Source organism: Dipodomys spectabilis, unplaced genomic scaffold (genome assembly GCF_019054845.1).
Source record: "Dipodomys spectabilis isolate Male_0828 unplaced genomic scaffold, ASM1905484v1 ptg000039l, whole genome shotgun sequence".
Taxonomy (NCBI): Eukaryota; Metazoa; Chordata; class Mammalia; order Rodentia; family Heteromyidae; genus Dipodomys; species Dipodomys spectabilis.
In genome coordinates this window covers 13,620,865-13,635,592 of record NW_024870716.1, presented here as the reverse complement: position 1 = coordinate 13,635,592, position 14,728 = coordinate 13,620,865, and the positions used below count along the sequence as shown (strand labels likewise).

Here is a 14,728-nt window from a genome sequence, read left to right as displayed (position 1 = left end):
CTGACATCTGTGTTCCAGGACTGTTGGTTTCCCCAGCAACAGAGCAGCCAAGTCAAAGTCATGAGTGTGGGGAGAAAAAGCCATAGTCAGACCCCTTGGGACACACATCAGGGGACTGAAGAGGATCCTTGTGGCTTAAAGAATGATTATGGTTCTTAATTTTTTTTTTAATTTTTAGTTTTTTTTCATATGCCTATACTGGGGCTTGAACTCATGGCCTTGTGTTTTGGCTTGGCGATTTTGTTCAAGGTTGGTGCTCTACTACTTGAGCCACAGCTCAGTCATGTGAGGGCATAGGGGCCACATTGCCAGGCTAGGGGTGGAGTGGTGGCATCAAGGCAGACCTGGGCAAGGCGGAGTTTAAGTGAGTGACCTAAGCACGTCCTGCTTCTTCCTCGCTGGTTACTTGGGGATAGGAGTCTCATGGACTTTCCTGCCCAGACTAGTTTTGAACTGAGATCCTTAGATCTCTGCTTCCCTAGTAGCTTGGACTATAGGCATGAACCTCTGACACCCAGCTATCTTTTGATTCTTACTTCTTATTTTATAATAATTGTGACAGGACTATTAAACAAGGGATGGAGGTGTGAAGAGGGAACAGTTGGTGGGAGCAGCCCACAGTGGGCAGGTCGGGCACAGGGGGATGGATGTGGTCAGTGAGGCTGCTCAAAACCTGTATCTGCTAAGGCTGAGAGCCCTCCCTCCCTTTTGGTGCTGGTACTGGGACTTGAACTCAAAGTGTAGATTTTTGCTCAAGGCTGGTTCTATACCAACTTCCTGCTCTTTACTAGTGAATTGGAGTTGAGTCTTAGAGACTTTACTGCAAGATTGGTTTCGAACTGAGATCCTTAGATCTCAGCCTCCTTTTTTTTTTTTTTGCCGGCGCCTAAACTTTGGGCCTGGGAGCTGTATCTCAGCTCATCAGCTGTAGACTAACTCTCTACCACTTAAGCCTCAGGCCCACTTCCAGCTTTTTCTGCTTATGTGGTGCTGAAGAATCAAACCGAGGGCCTCATGCATGCAAAGCAAGCATTCTACCACTGAGCCACCTTCCCAGCCCCTCTCAGCCTCCTTTAGTAGGTAAGATTACAGGTGTGAGCTACTGATGCCCAGCTATCTTTTTATTCTGATTATTTATTTTAGAAGAATTATTGTTGATAGAAACAGTTTTCCAAACCAGATTCTTAGCTGAAATAGGTGTGGTGATTATTTTGGGTGAGGTTGGTGGATTGTACAGTTTTCTTTGTTCTGTTTCCGTGTTCATTCCCAAATAGAGACACCATATCACAGTTGGTGTGTTCATTCAAGGGGCAGAGAATGACATGCCATGGTGGGTTTTTTTTAATGTTTGTACAAATAATAAAAAAATTAGACATGAACTAGTTTCCAACTGTGATTGTATATGAAAATGTAGTCCATGTAACCATTGTGCTTCTGGTTAGGACTCACCCTCAAGTGAGGTGGATCCTCTGCTGTGATGCCTGGTCACGGCACCCCTGCACAACTGTGCAGGTCCCACTGAAGAACCAATCAGGATTTGAATGCTTTCCCAGGGTACTGCTACTGGAGGAGGCCACATTGCAGACTTGTCCAACAGGAAATGCACTGAAGGAATCTGTTGGGGGTTATGAATAATGTCATGGAACATTTAATTTGCATCATGTTGAGAAGCCACAGGTAGAAGTCATTGAAATACAGTTTTTCTGTTCCTAGCACTATTTTTTTTTTAATGTACCATACTGGAACTTGAATGCGGAGCCTCCCATTCTTGCTTAGATTTTCTGCTCAAGGCTGCTACACTACCACTTCAGTCACACTTCCACTTCTGGCTTTGGGCTGGTTAATTATAGATAAGAGTCTCATGGGTCTTTCTACCTTGGTTGGTTTTGAACCTCCATCCTCAATCTCAGCTAGGATTACAGCCACCAATACTGGGACTCTTCCTCTAGAAACCATTTTAAATTGGGTAAAGGAAAAAAAATAAACCCGAAATTTGAGGAAAGAAGGTAAGGAGGATGTAGACTCCACAGGAAACAAACAAGAAACTACAGATTAAAGACTGGCATTTAATGACCTTTGCTTAAAAGACTCATATAAAATGATCAAAATGTGAAGACCTTTTTTTACTAGTTCTCAGGAGATTTTAGAAAAGAGTGAATGTTGAACTAGGAACCTGTAACTCATGCCTGTAATCCTAGCTACTCAGAAGGCTAAGCCAGACTGGGCAGGAAAGTTAGTGAGACTCCTATCTCCAATTAACCAGCAAAAAGCCAGAAGTGGAAGTATGGTTCAAGTGACAGAGAGCCATCCTTGATAGAAAAAGCTAAGAGATAGTACCAAAGGAAGGAAAGAAAATAGAGGGGAAAAAAGTAGAAATGTACAAAGTTTATTATCTGAGAAAAATCTGAAAGGGTTCAGTGGCAGACAAGCTGGCTTTCTACTATATCCCAGTGGAGCATAGAAGAGAAAAGGGCTAGGGGATGGCCTACATTGTTGAAAAATCAGAAAGATGGTAAATTATGTGAGGGATGAGGGAAAAGAGAATGTGAATGGGAACAGGTAACCGGGAATGCCTATTAAAGCCAGTAATTCCCTTTTTTAGGGGGAGGATAGGGTACTAGGACTTGAATTCAGGGTCTCGTTCTCTCCTTCCCCATTTTTTGCTCAAAGCTGGCACTGTACCACTTCAGCTTTTTGACAATTAATTGGAGATGTCTCATGATCTTCCTTCCCTGGATTGGCTTTGAACTGTAATTCTCAGATCTCAGCCCCCTGATGAGTAGCTAGAATTACAGACATATGAGCAACCAGGGCCCTGCTTCAGTTTTGTTAAATTGGCAAGAACCTGGAAAAAGAAGCAGAATAAAGCTTAGGATGGGAGTGGAGGATGCAAGGGTTGGGTAAATGTATCTCTGCACATTGCCATCAGCCACCACAGAGCCCACTGTTAGACTGCCTCTAACTAGAATATTCCACTCCTGCTTCTCCCATTTATGATTTGCAATTTCAAGCCAGGCTCTGGGGGCTCATACTTGTCATTTTAGCTAATCAGTAGCCTGAGATCTGAGGATCCAGATTTAAAGCCAGCCTACGGAGGAAAAGTCTTTGCAACTTTCACCAGCAAAAAGCTGGAAAAGTATGTATGGCTAAATGGAGAGCACCATCCTGGAGTGAAAAGCTAAGGGAGAGCACCCAGGCCCTGAGTTCAAGCCCTACTAGCAACACATACACACACACAAGAATGATTTGCCATTTCAGAGTGCACTTTACATTGGTGTCCAGACCTCTTTTTAGCACAAAGCTTTCTCTACACTTCCCTAAGGCTAAGTAAATTACATGTCTTGGGGAGTTCCCTGCTGTATCTGTGAATAGATACTTTTATGTGTCTGCATAGGCTCTGTTCAATTTGGAGCCTTTGTACATAGGCTTAGAAGGAAGTTCATTTTCTAAAGTAAACTTGTGCAGGCTGCCAGCATGGAAATGGGTTAATAAGAATGATGCAGTGGCTCATGCCTGTAATCCTAGCTACTCAGGAGGAAGCTGAGATCAGAGGATCGTGGCTCAAAGCCAGCCTGGGCAGGAAACTCTGTGAGACTCTTATCTCCAATAAACCACTCAGAAACCTGGAAGTGGCACTGTGGCTCAAGTGGTAGGGTACACACCTTGAGCTGAAAAGCTGCAAGATAGCTCTCAGGCCCAGAGTTCAAGTCCCACGGCTGACAAAAGAAAAGAAAAGAATGATGCAGAAGCCAGACTCCCCCATAGCTCACACCTATAATCCTAGGTACTCAGGAGGCTAAGATCTGAGAATTGTGGTTCTAAGCCAGCTCAGATAGCAAAGCCTATTATCTGTCCTTATCTTCCCCCCTACCCCCCCCCCCCCCAACAAAACAAAACCTGGAAATGAAGCTTTGCTTAAGTGGTAAAGCTTTAGTCTTGAACAAAAAAACTCAGGGATAGTGCTCAGGTCCTGAGTTCAAGCTCTAGGACTGCACCAAAAAAAAGAGAGCTTGTCATTTCTTTTAAAAACTATTACTCCTTCAGCAACAATGTTAAAAATCACTTGTCTCACCCAGGCACTGGTGGCTTACACCTGCAGCTACCCAGCAAGCTGAGTTCTGAGGATCACAATTCAAACCCATCTCAGGCAGAAAAATTTGTGAGACTTTTATCTCCAATTAGCCAGCAAAGAAGTAGAAGTGGAGGTATGGCTCAAGTGGTATACCACCAGCTGGGAATGAAAAAGCTAAAAGATAGCAAGTATCCAAACTCTGAGCTCATGACCTCGTACTAACACAAACACACACACACACACACACACACACACACACACACTTTTCTGGACTTTCTTCTGCTCCTATTGTGTACTATGTTTTATAATAAGTATTTTGACTGTGGATCTCTCTGCAATCATTTTGGGGGTGTGGAGAAAGGCAGGGCCTCTGTACGCATATTATAGGGGAAGTTTCATTGGTTATGAAAAAGTAAGTTTAACTTCAATAATTTAAACTAGGAAATAGTTTTGACTACAGAATAGTGTGATACTAGTTATAAATAATGTTGTTTGGATTGCATAACAATTTGGATGTTTTCCTTTTGTTTATATAAACTTTTGGCAGTTCACAAATTAATACATGTTGGAGAAATAAACCTTAAGAAATGGGCTTCCCTCCACAGGTGGAGGAGTGCAGAAAGGGCAGGAGGGAGGGTGGACAAACAGCAATCATGCTGTTGAGTGTACACTACATAGAAAAGGACCTATGTTACTTATGGGCAGGGATGGAAGGGAGAATGGGGGAAAGCAAAGGAAGGGGTGATTGTCCAAAAAAGAAATGTACTCATTACTAGATTTATGAAATGGAAACCTCTCTGTCCAACACCTTAATAATAACTAAAATCATTTTTTAAAGAAAAGAAATATACTTTCTCTTAGACACTGATGGCTCACGCCTGTATTCCTAGCTCTCGAGAAACTGAGATCTGAGGTTGCAGTTCAAAATCATCCCAGGCAGAAAAATCCCTGAGACTCTTATCTCTAATTAATGAGCAAAAAGCCAGAAGTGGCTCAAGTGGTAGAATACTATCCTTAAACAAAAAAAATGAAGGGAGGGACTGGGAAGGTGGCTCAGTGGTAGACTGCATGCATGAGGCCCTGGGTTCGATTCCACAGCACCACAAAAGCAGAAAAAAGCCAGAAGTGGCGCTGTGGCTCAAGTGGTAGAGTGTTGGCCTTGAGCTGAAGAGCTGAGGGACAGCCCCCAGGCCCAGAGTTCAGGTCCCACGACTGACCAAAAATCAAAAAACCCCCAAAAAACCAAAAAACCCCAAAACTAAGGGACAGCGATCAAACCCTGAGTTCAAGTCCAAACACACACAAATGTAGATCCCCATTCCTAGGAATTTCTGGGTCAGTCTGGCTGGAATTGGGTCTAGAAGGAGCAGTGTTCCTGGGGATGTTCTGGAGACAGTTCTCACCTTAAGGTATACTGCCCTAGACCAGTCACAGAGACTTCTATTAGGTTTTGTCTATGTACTTGAGGCTTTGATGGACTCAAGTGGAAGAAGGCAGGATGCCTGTGGTAAATGTACTTGGAGAAGTTAGAGTACAAGACCAATACAAGAGACCTCCAGCCAATGGGAGCCATAAGAGCTCAGCGCTGGAAAGCCAGTGCCACATACTGATGCCTAGTAAGATTCAGGTTAGCTGAGACATTCTAGATATCCACCTTTTGGAGATGAGTCCATAGAGATAAGAGCATTACCGGAGGAGGGAACTAAACTTCAATATTGAATGCAGTTGTTTTCTCCACTACCAAGAAAATTTGAGCAGGATATTGGGGACTCACACCTGTAATCCTAGCTATGAAATCTGAGGATCAAGGCTTTAAGCCAGCTCAAACAGAAAAGAGTTTGTGGTTAATCTCCAGTTGACCACTCTCAGTCTGGAAGTGGAGCTATAGATCAAGGGTAGAGTGCTGGGCTTGAGTGAGAAAAGCTAAGAAATAATTCCTAGGCCTTGAGTTCAAGCCCTCATACTGGTTCAAACAACAGCAACAATGAAACCAGGGAAAAAAATGCAGTAAAGAGGTAGCTGCCTATATGAAGTGAATGCAGTTGATTACTATTGGTGGCTCATGAACTTGAGTGTACCTCTGAGTCACCCAGAGAATTTGTTTGAACATGGGTTTCTGGATCCACCTACAGAGTTTCTGGGATTAGGAGGATATCTGGGTGGGGCTTGAGGATTTATGTATATAACAAGTTATGCTGGTCTGGAGACTAGGCTTGGAAATCTATTGCTCTTAATGAATTTGATGCTTTAATTGATCAAAAATTACATGAATTATAACTAATTGAGGAATTAAGGTGATGTGATAATGTGATATGGACTACTTCATCCCCTCCCCCAACACTTTTTTTTTTTTTGCCATGGGGCTTGAACTCATGGCCCTGAAACTATTGCTGAGCTCTTTCACTCAAGGCTGGTTCTCTACCACTTTGAGCCACAGCGCCACTTCTGGTTTTCTGATGGTCAATTCACAGTAAGAGTCTCACAGACTTTCTTGCACAGGATGGCTTTGAACTGTGACACTTAGATGTCAACCTCCTCAGTAACTAGGATTATAAGTGTGAGCCATAGGTGCGCAGCTACTTCCTCCATTTTTTTTTTCCCACTTATTTTTCCTTTGGGGATTTTTTTTTTTTTTGGTTCCTGTACTAGGGCCTTGGTGGTATCCTTTGTTTCTTTCTTTTCATTCAAGGCTGTTTGTACCACTTGACCACAGTTCTACTTCCAGCTTCTTGCTTGTTAATTGGAGATGAGTTTCATGGACTTTTCTACCTTAGAGTGGCTTTGAACTTCAATCCTCAGCTCAGCCTTCTGTGTAGCTAGAGTAACAGATGGGAACCACTGGCATCAGGCTTCTTCAGAGATATCTTTATTTTCAGAGCCACTGGCCTAACCAAAAATACTGGAGCTCTGGGCAGAAATGTTATCATAGACAATTTGAGAACTACAGTTTTTATATGCAACATATACCATTAGTACCATTAAAATCCTTATCACAATTAAGTCTAGTATGTCCCATTTTATTGCTGAAATATACTAAAAAGCATTTTAACATGTTGCTTTTTGGTACTTGAACTCAGGCCTTCAAATTCTCAGCTTTTTTTTTTTCTTCTTTTTCTTTTCCCCTTTAGGCTGGAGTCCTATCACTGAACTATACTTCCACTTCTGGCTTATTAGTGATTAATTGGAGATAAGGGTCTTATGGACTTTACTGTCTAGGCTGGCTTTGAACCATGATCCTCAGATCTCAGTCTCCTGAGTAGCTAATATAACAGCTGTGAGCCATCAGTGCCAAATTTAGATAATATTTTTATGAAGACAAAAGCCGGAAAATAGTATAGGTATTGAGAATGTGCAGGGGACAGCAGGCAGCAAATGCATCCCTTTGCAGGGTCCGTAACTGCACAACCAACATGTTGACCTTGATTGGCTAAGTTCTTTTGCTACCAAATTAAGTCTGCTTTGACCTTAAAGAACAGCGAGGACTTTCCTGAAATCCTAGCAGCCCAGTGATTTTGTAATAATAATAATAATAATAAAATACATATGAAAGACTTTAACCAGGAGCTATGGGAATTGTTCTTGGTAGCCAGGGTTATGTCATATATGTGTCTTTCAGGTGAGACTTGCTCAGTTCCTGTGTTTCATTGTTGGAGAAGGTCAGGGAACTGGAGTTGTGGCTCAAGTAGTAGGACACCAGCTTTGATCGAAAAAGCCAAATGAAAGCAGGAGGCTTAGAATTCAAGTCCCCGTATGGGCACACATACATACAAAAATAACTGTAAAGAAGAGGGTCAGTGCCAAATGCCTAATGGCTTACCCCTCTGCTATTCAGGAGGCTGAGATCTGAGGATTACAGTTCAAAGCCAGCCTAGGCAGTAGAGTCTGTGAGATTTATATCTCCAATTACCTACCAAAAAAGTTAGAAGTAGAATGATGGCTCAAGTGGCAGAGGGCTAGCCTTGAGTACCAAAAACTCAGGGACAGCACCCAGGCCCTGAGTTCAAGCCCCAGGACTTACAGAGGAAAAAAAAAAAAAAGCAAAGGAAAAAAGGTTCCAATCTGAGCATTTAAAAGTCCTCAGGCTATAGTTTTGTTCAATGGAGGTACCTACAGACTTGCCAGGTAAGACCTTCCTTAATCTCACAAACTTGCTGTTGTGGAAGTAGCCTAGAGACCTGACTGCAGAAGACTAATAGGAGGAGGCCCAATTCTTGCTAGGCATGGGTCATCTGCTAAACATGAAAGTTGAACTTTTTTTTTTGACGTCATAGGGCTTAAACTCTGGGCCTAGGCTCTGTCCCTGAGCTCTGCATCTCGAGGCTAGCATTCTACCCCTTGAGCCACAGCGCCACGTCCGTTTTTTTCTGTTTATTTGGTACTGAGGAATCAAACCCGGGCTTCATGCATTCTAGGCAAGCATTCTACTACTAAGCCACATTCCCAGCCTGAATGAATGCTTTCTAAACTGTACATTTCCTCACGCAGAAAGCCTTGATTAGTTTTAGGGCTCACTTTGCCTTTTTCTTGAACTGGGGCCCTGAGCTTTTGCTTGGCTTTTCTGCTCAAGGCTGGTGCCCTACTACTTGAGCCAAAGCTCCACTTCTGGCTTTTTTGGTGGTTAATTGGCAATAAGAATCTCATGGACTTCATGCCCAGGCTGGCTTCTTAGTTCTCAGCTTCCTATGTAGATAGCATTACGGGAGTAAGCTACCAGCCTGAGTTACAGAGAGATTCTTTGATGATTCTTATTCTCCATGACTTCTGTGTTTTAAAATGTTTGAGGCCCAATTTCAAGCTCATTTCACACATCAAGCTGAGAGGACAAATGTTTACTACACTAAAATGTAACAAAATTAGCTGACTTTCATACTAGTCTTTCTTTTCTTCACAAGAAGATCGGGAAGCCTGCCTAACCTAAACAGGAGTTAGTCAACTATCATGAAAAAGGATTGTGGTATTCTAACAACCCTGACCCACTACACCCACTGTTGGACTATTCCCTGGCATTTATCCCATTCTGTGCTCTAAATGTGTCATGACTACATTTGAAATATATTTCTGTGGAGTCTCTATTTTTGTGTCAGTATTAGGGCTTGCTTGCTAGGACCTTACCCTTGCTAGACTGTGTGTGTGTGTGTGTGTGTGTGTGTGTGTGTGTGTGTGTGTGTGTGTGCGTGTGTGCATGTGTGCACGTGTGCGTGCATGTGAGTGTGTGAGCATTCCTATGTACATATGTGCCTTTACAGGAGCTTGAACTCTTGCTCTGAGTGCTATCCTTTAGCTTTTTTATCACTAAAGGGTGGTATACTACTACTTCAGCAACACTTCCACTTCTACTTTTTGCTGGTTAATTAGAGATAAGAATTTGGAGGGTTTGTTTGCTTAGGCCTGGCTGGCTCCAAACTGAGATCCAAGAATGTTACCCTCAATAAGGCTAAGACTTCACTAAATTATTATTTTTTTTGGGGGGGGGGGTCCAGGCGTGGGGCCTGAACTCTGGGCCTGAGCGCTGTCCCTCAGCTCTTCAGCTCAAGGCTAGCACTCTACCACTTGAGCCACAGCGCCACTTCCGGCTTTTTTCTTTTTACTTATGGGGTGCTGAGGAATCAAACCCAGGGCCTCAGGCATGCAAGGCAAGCGCTCTACCACTGAGCCACCTTCCCAGCCCTCACTAAATTATTTTTTTTTATTTAATTTTATTGTAAAGGTGATTTGTACAGAAGGGTTACAGTTACATAACCAATGAATATATTTCTTCTTGAACATTGTTACCTCCTCCCTCGTTTTTCTCACACTTTTCCTCCCCTCAGATTAATTTTTATTAATTTATTGGGATGGAAAACTGGTATTGCTCAGGACACCTTCAAATAGAGCGATGCTTTGAAGTTTCCACCTCCCACTGAAGAAGGGACTTTCCTGCTTTGAGCTCTGACAGTGAGCTTGGGCTGGCGTCCTGTGCTGTGGTGTTATGCTTAGTGGTATTTTCCTTCAGTAGTAGGTCGCTGGTGAGGTATGTATTAGCTATACAGAATCTGGAAACACTGGTTAATTTCCTAAGCCATCTTGGCGCCCACACCAACCTCCCTGCCTTCTCTAGATTTAGGAGAGTTGACCGCATTTAGGATCTGGAACTCAGGGCCTTGGGCTTGGCTGGATAGACTGTCACTCTGTTACTCGAGCCACATCCTGTAAAAGTCTTAGTTATTTTTCAGCTAGGGTCTCATGTTCTGCCCAAGACTGCAGGTAGTTCCAGCACACCCCACTTACTGTTTGAGATGGGGGTCTCGCTAACTTTTCTGGTACCTCAGTCCAACAGATCTCTATTTCCCAGGTAGCCAGAATTACAGATGTGACCTACCATACCCAGCAAAGTCTGGGTTTTATTAAGATTTTTTTGCATCACCTTGGTTGGCTTTTTATCTGTTTATTGAATAGTTTTAATGGATTATATAATATATTTTATCACAGTTTATTATGCATTTGTATTAAACAGGATTTTACTCCCTTAAAAAAATCTCTCTGGAACTATTCAACATGGAGGCGGAGGTCGATAAGCTGGAACTCATGTTCCAGAAAGCTGATTCTGACCTGGATTACATTCAGTACAGGCTGGAATATGAAATCAAGGCTAATCACCCTGATTCAGCAGGCAAGAAAAATCCAGTTACACTTTTAAAGGAATTGACAGCCTTAAAGTCTCGATATCAAACCTTGTATGCACGTTTTAAGCCAGTCGTTGTTGAGCAGAAAGAGACTAAGAGCCGAATTTGTACTACTTTGAATAAGACCATGACCATGATACAAGAACTACAAAAGCATACAGACCTGGAGTTGTCACCATTGACTGAAGAAGAGAGAACTGTGACAGAGCAATTAAAACCTCACATGCCAGATTTATGATGAACTGAAATTTTAAAAGAGAACTCTAATGAAGAAGATAAAATTCCACAGCAAAATGACAACTGGAGGTGGGGTATTAGTAAAGGAGTGGAAGTTTGGCTTGAGTGACAGGAAGGTTTCATAATAAGAGGGGAGGATAAAAAAGGCAAAATAATATATTAATGTATTTCAGCCAAAAGTATTGAATGGGGAAAAATATAAATGTAAACACAAACCCATATGCACAGTTTTGTAATTTCAGGTAAGGAAGTTCTGTAATACTATTTTCCATCTTTTTTTTTTTTTTTTTTTTAATCCCCACCCCACTGGTCGTGGGCTTTGAACTCAGGACCTGGGCTCTGTTTCTGAGTTCTTTTGCTGAAGGCTAGTACTCTACCACTTTGAGCCACAGCGTCACTTCTAGTTTTCTGGTGTTAATTGGAGATAAGAATCTCACACTTTCTTGTCTGGGCTGGCTTTGAATTTCAATTCTCAAATCTCAGCCTCCTGAGGATTATAGAGGAAGCCACCAGTGCCCAGCTTGTTGTTTTTTGTTTTTGTTTTTGTTTTTTTAATTGGTCATGGGGTCTGAACTCGATCTAGATGCTGTCCCTCAGCTCTTCAGCTCAAAGTATTAAAGGGTAGGCAAAATATTTGTATTACACTTTGTACATGTATACATACAATTTTATCTATGGAAGTGCTGATTACAGATGGGGCCACATTATTTTGACCACTCAAAACCCAGTTAATATAAAAAATTGGCTTTTGTGTGATAGAATCACTTTTTTAAAAATTTGTTAGTACTGAAAGCTGTGCTCTAGCTCATTTGCTTAAGTCTGATCCTTTAGCACTTGGGCCGCACCTCTATTTCTAGCTTTTTGGTAGTTTATTGGAGGTAAAAGTCTTGTGGACTTTCCAGCCCAGGCTGACTTTGAACAGCAATCCCCAGGTCTGAATTTCCTGAATAGCTAGGATTCTCAGCATGAGCCACCAACACCTGGCCTAGGATCACTTTTAGACTTTCCCCTGTTCCTATTCCTGGACAATGTTAAGCAGCATGAACTTACTTTCAAATGCTGCTTTAGACTGTCTTTGTGGTACTTCATAAGTAAATCTGTTTTCTTGCAGCCTGTATTTGTAATTGTTCACTGAAAATGAGAGCTAAGAAACTGAAATCATAGAAGTAAAAAAAAAAAAAATCTCTCTGAGCCAGTGATATTACAGTTGTGGTCTGGGTCCTAGCAAGTTTGAATTTTATTTGCAATGTCATATACATTATTTAACTGATTTAGATAGGTAGACAGACAGATACATACATACTTGCATATGTACCAAGTAAATACACATATTTCATTGCTTTTAACTTTATAAACAAACCTTGCTGAATTTGCTACATACTTGTTTATTTTTATATTGTTTATATTTGACCATATTGCTTTTGGTTTATTGTTTTTAGTTTCTGTGATATTTTGCTCTGTAAATATATCAGTTTATTCATCTCTCATGTTGTTGGACATTTGTTTCCATGTTTTTTGGTTGTTGTTTGGTTTTTGTGCAAGTAATAGGGCTTGACTTAAGACCTCACATTCTTTTTATTTTTTAATCAGTTGTGGGGCTTGAACTCAGCCTAAGCCCTGTCCCTGAGCTCTTTTGCTCAAGGCTAGCATTATATCATTTTAAGCCATAGAGCCACTTACTTCCAGTTTTTGAGTGGTTGATTGGAGATAAAGAATCTCATGGGAACTTTTCTGCCCAAGATTTTGTGTGTGAGCCTCCAGTGCCTAACACCTGCTTGTTTGTGTTGTATGCTAAAATTACTAAAAACCAAGTAATATTTCTGTAGAATGATAGGACATTATTGTACAATAATGAATTGATCTCAGAACTATAAATATATTTGTGAAAATAGATGGTGAATGAGGACTGGCTGCTCGGAGACAAAGATCAAAGGTTTCTGAGACATGACTGCCTGTATTCCAGGTGTTATCTGTACCATAAAACCTTCAAGTAGGAAGAACTTCATTCAGGCTTGTTGGGAGAATCTCCTTGGGTACACCAACTAATGTGGAAAATTAGGTTATATATATATATATATATATATATATATATATATATGTATATATATATATATATAAAACCTAATATAGTGTATATATATATATATATAAAACCTAATATAGTGTGTTTGTGTGTGTGTGTTTCTGCCAATGACCAATTTTTTGCAAGTATATTTCCCTTTTATTTTATTTGGTTCTAGTACTGGGGCTTGAACTCAGGGCCTTGCAATCTCCTTTAGCTTTCTTGCTCAAGCCTAGTGCTCTGCCAGTTCAGTTACAGTTCCACTTCTGGCTGTCTAGGTGTAAATTGGGGATAAGAGTCTTTCACATTTGTCTTCTCAGGCTGGTTCTGAACCTTGATCTTTGTAGTTTAGCCTCCTGAGCATTTTGCTTCAATTTGTTGTTGTTTTTTATTAGGTAAAATTATGCACAATAGCTTCAGAATGAATCTCCTCTTGAGATAAGCGCAGGGAAATAGAAATTCATACTATAGTATGAGTTTACAGACCTTGGTTAATAACTGCTATTTTTCATAGTTATTTGATATGCAAATATAAAAATACCAAACAGCCTTATTTGTCATTTATAAAAAGGAGAGACTAAAATAAATAGGAGTGACTAATTTATTTGTATTTGTTTACATACAGTTGTCATGATTAAGAATTATAGTTAACTGGCTGGTGTCATACTTTAGTGACCGTGGTTATCTAGCATGAATAAGGCTCTGGGTAATTCAGGTAACTATATGGGGACCATTAAAAGTACTCAGGACATGGTAGCTATTGTCACATTATAGAATACCAGTTGATGTGATATATGTTTTGTATATTTGGTCATTTGAATCTACAGATTGAACCGGCTGCATGTGGAAAGTATTTTAAATAATTATGTCTCTACTATATATGAAAATATAGTATATGCTCTGTATAATTATGTCTACTGCACATACACATTCTTTTTTTCCTTGTCCTAGGTCCAGATATTCTATTAGGTGTCTCAATTATTTTCACAACATTTACATTGTATTAAGTATTATAAAATTATTAGAGAAGATTGAAAAATTCTATACAAATAATGTCATTTTGTAGACAGTATGGATTTTGGCATTTTTTCAATAGATTTTGGATCTAAGGGGGATCCTAAAATGAATACTCATGCCCCTAATAAGAGACTTCAAACCTTGATCCTCAGATCTTAGTCTCCTAAATAGGATTGTCTAGGTAGAACCCAGGGCTTGGTGCATTTCAGGCAAATGCTTTACCACTGAACTACATCCCTATCCCTCTACTGACTTTACAGAAGTTTGAGAGCAAGAAGTGAATCTTACTTTATTAACAGATGTGCATCTGTATCCTATGTTATACCACAGGAGATGATTGTCCTGTGCATTCAGCTCTTCCACTTCTGCAGTTCTCTTTCTATGCCACTGCTAGTTGGCATTGAATAAGCAAACCTAGCCTAGCTCTAGTGGCTCACACCTAAAATCTTAGCTACCCTCAGGAGGCTGAGATATGAGGAGTGTAGATCAAAACCAGTCCAGGCGAACAAGTATATGAGACTGTTATCTTCAGTGGACTACCAAAAAGCAAGTAGAGGTGTGGCTCAAGTGGTAGATTGCAGTTTTGAGCAAAAAAGCTAAGGGACAATGTGAAGCCTGAGTTCAAGCCCCACAACCGACAATTACACACACACACACACACACACACACACACAATTA

The 14,728-nt window shown here is 40.9% G+C and overlaps 2 protein-coding genes across 4 annotated transcripts in view; both read left to right on the top strand.

Annotated features, from left to right (window-relative positions):
- Nucleotides 1–14,728, top strand: part of Ppfibp1 (PPFIA binding protein 1) — a 125,329-nt gene that overhangs the window by 50,132 nt on the left and 60,469 nt on the right. The window lies entirely within an intron of this gene.
- Nucleotides 10,602–10,976, top strand: LOC122106272 (spindle and kinetochore-associated protein 2-like). The gene has a single exon (XM_042677586.1). The coding sequence runs from the start codon at nt 10,607–10,609 to the stop codon at nt 10,970–10,972; it is 366 nt and encodes a 121-aa protein (XP_042533520.1). The 5' UTR covers nt 10,602–10,606; the 3' UTR covers nt 10,973–10,976.

Coding starts and splice junctions, on each gene's coding strand:
- LOC122106272 (XM_042677586.1), top strand. CDS start 10,607: ATGGAGGCGGAGGTCGATAAGCTGGAACTCATGTTCCAGAAAGCTGAT.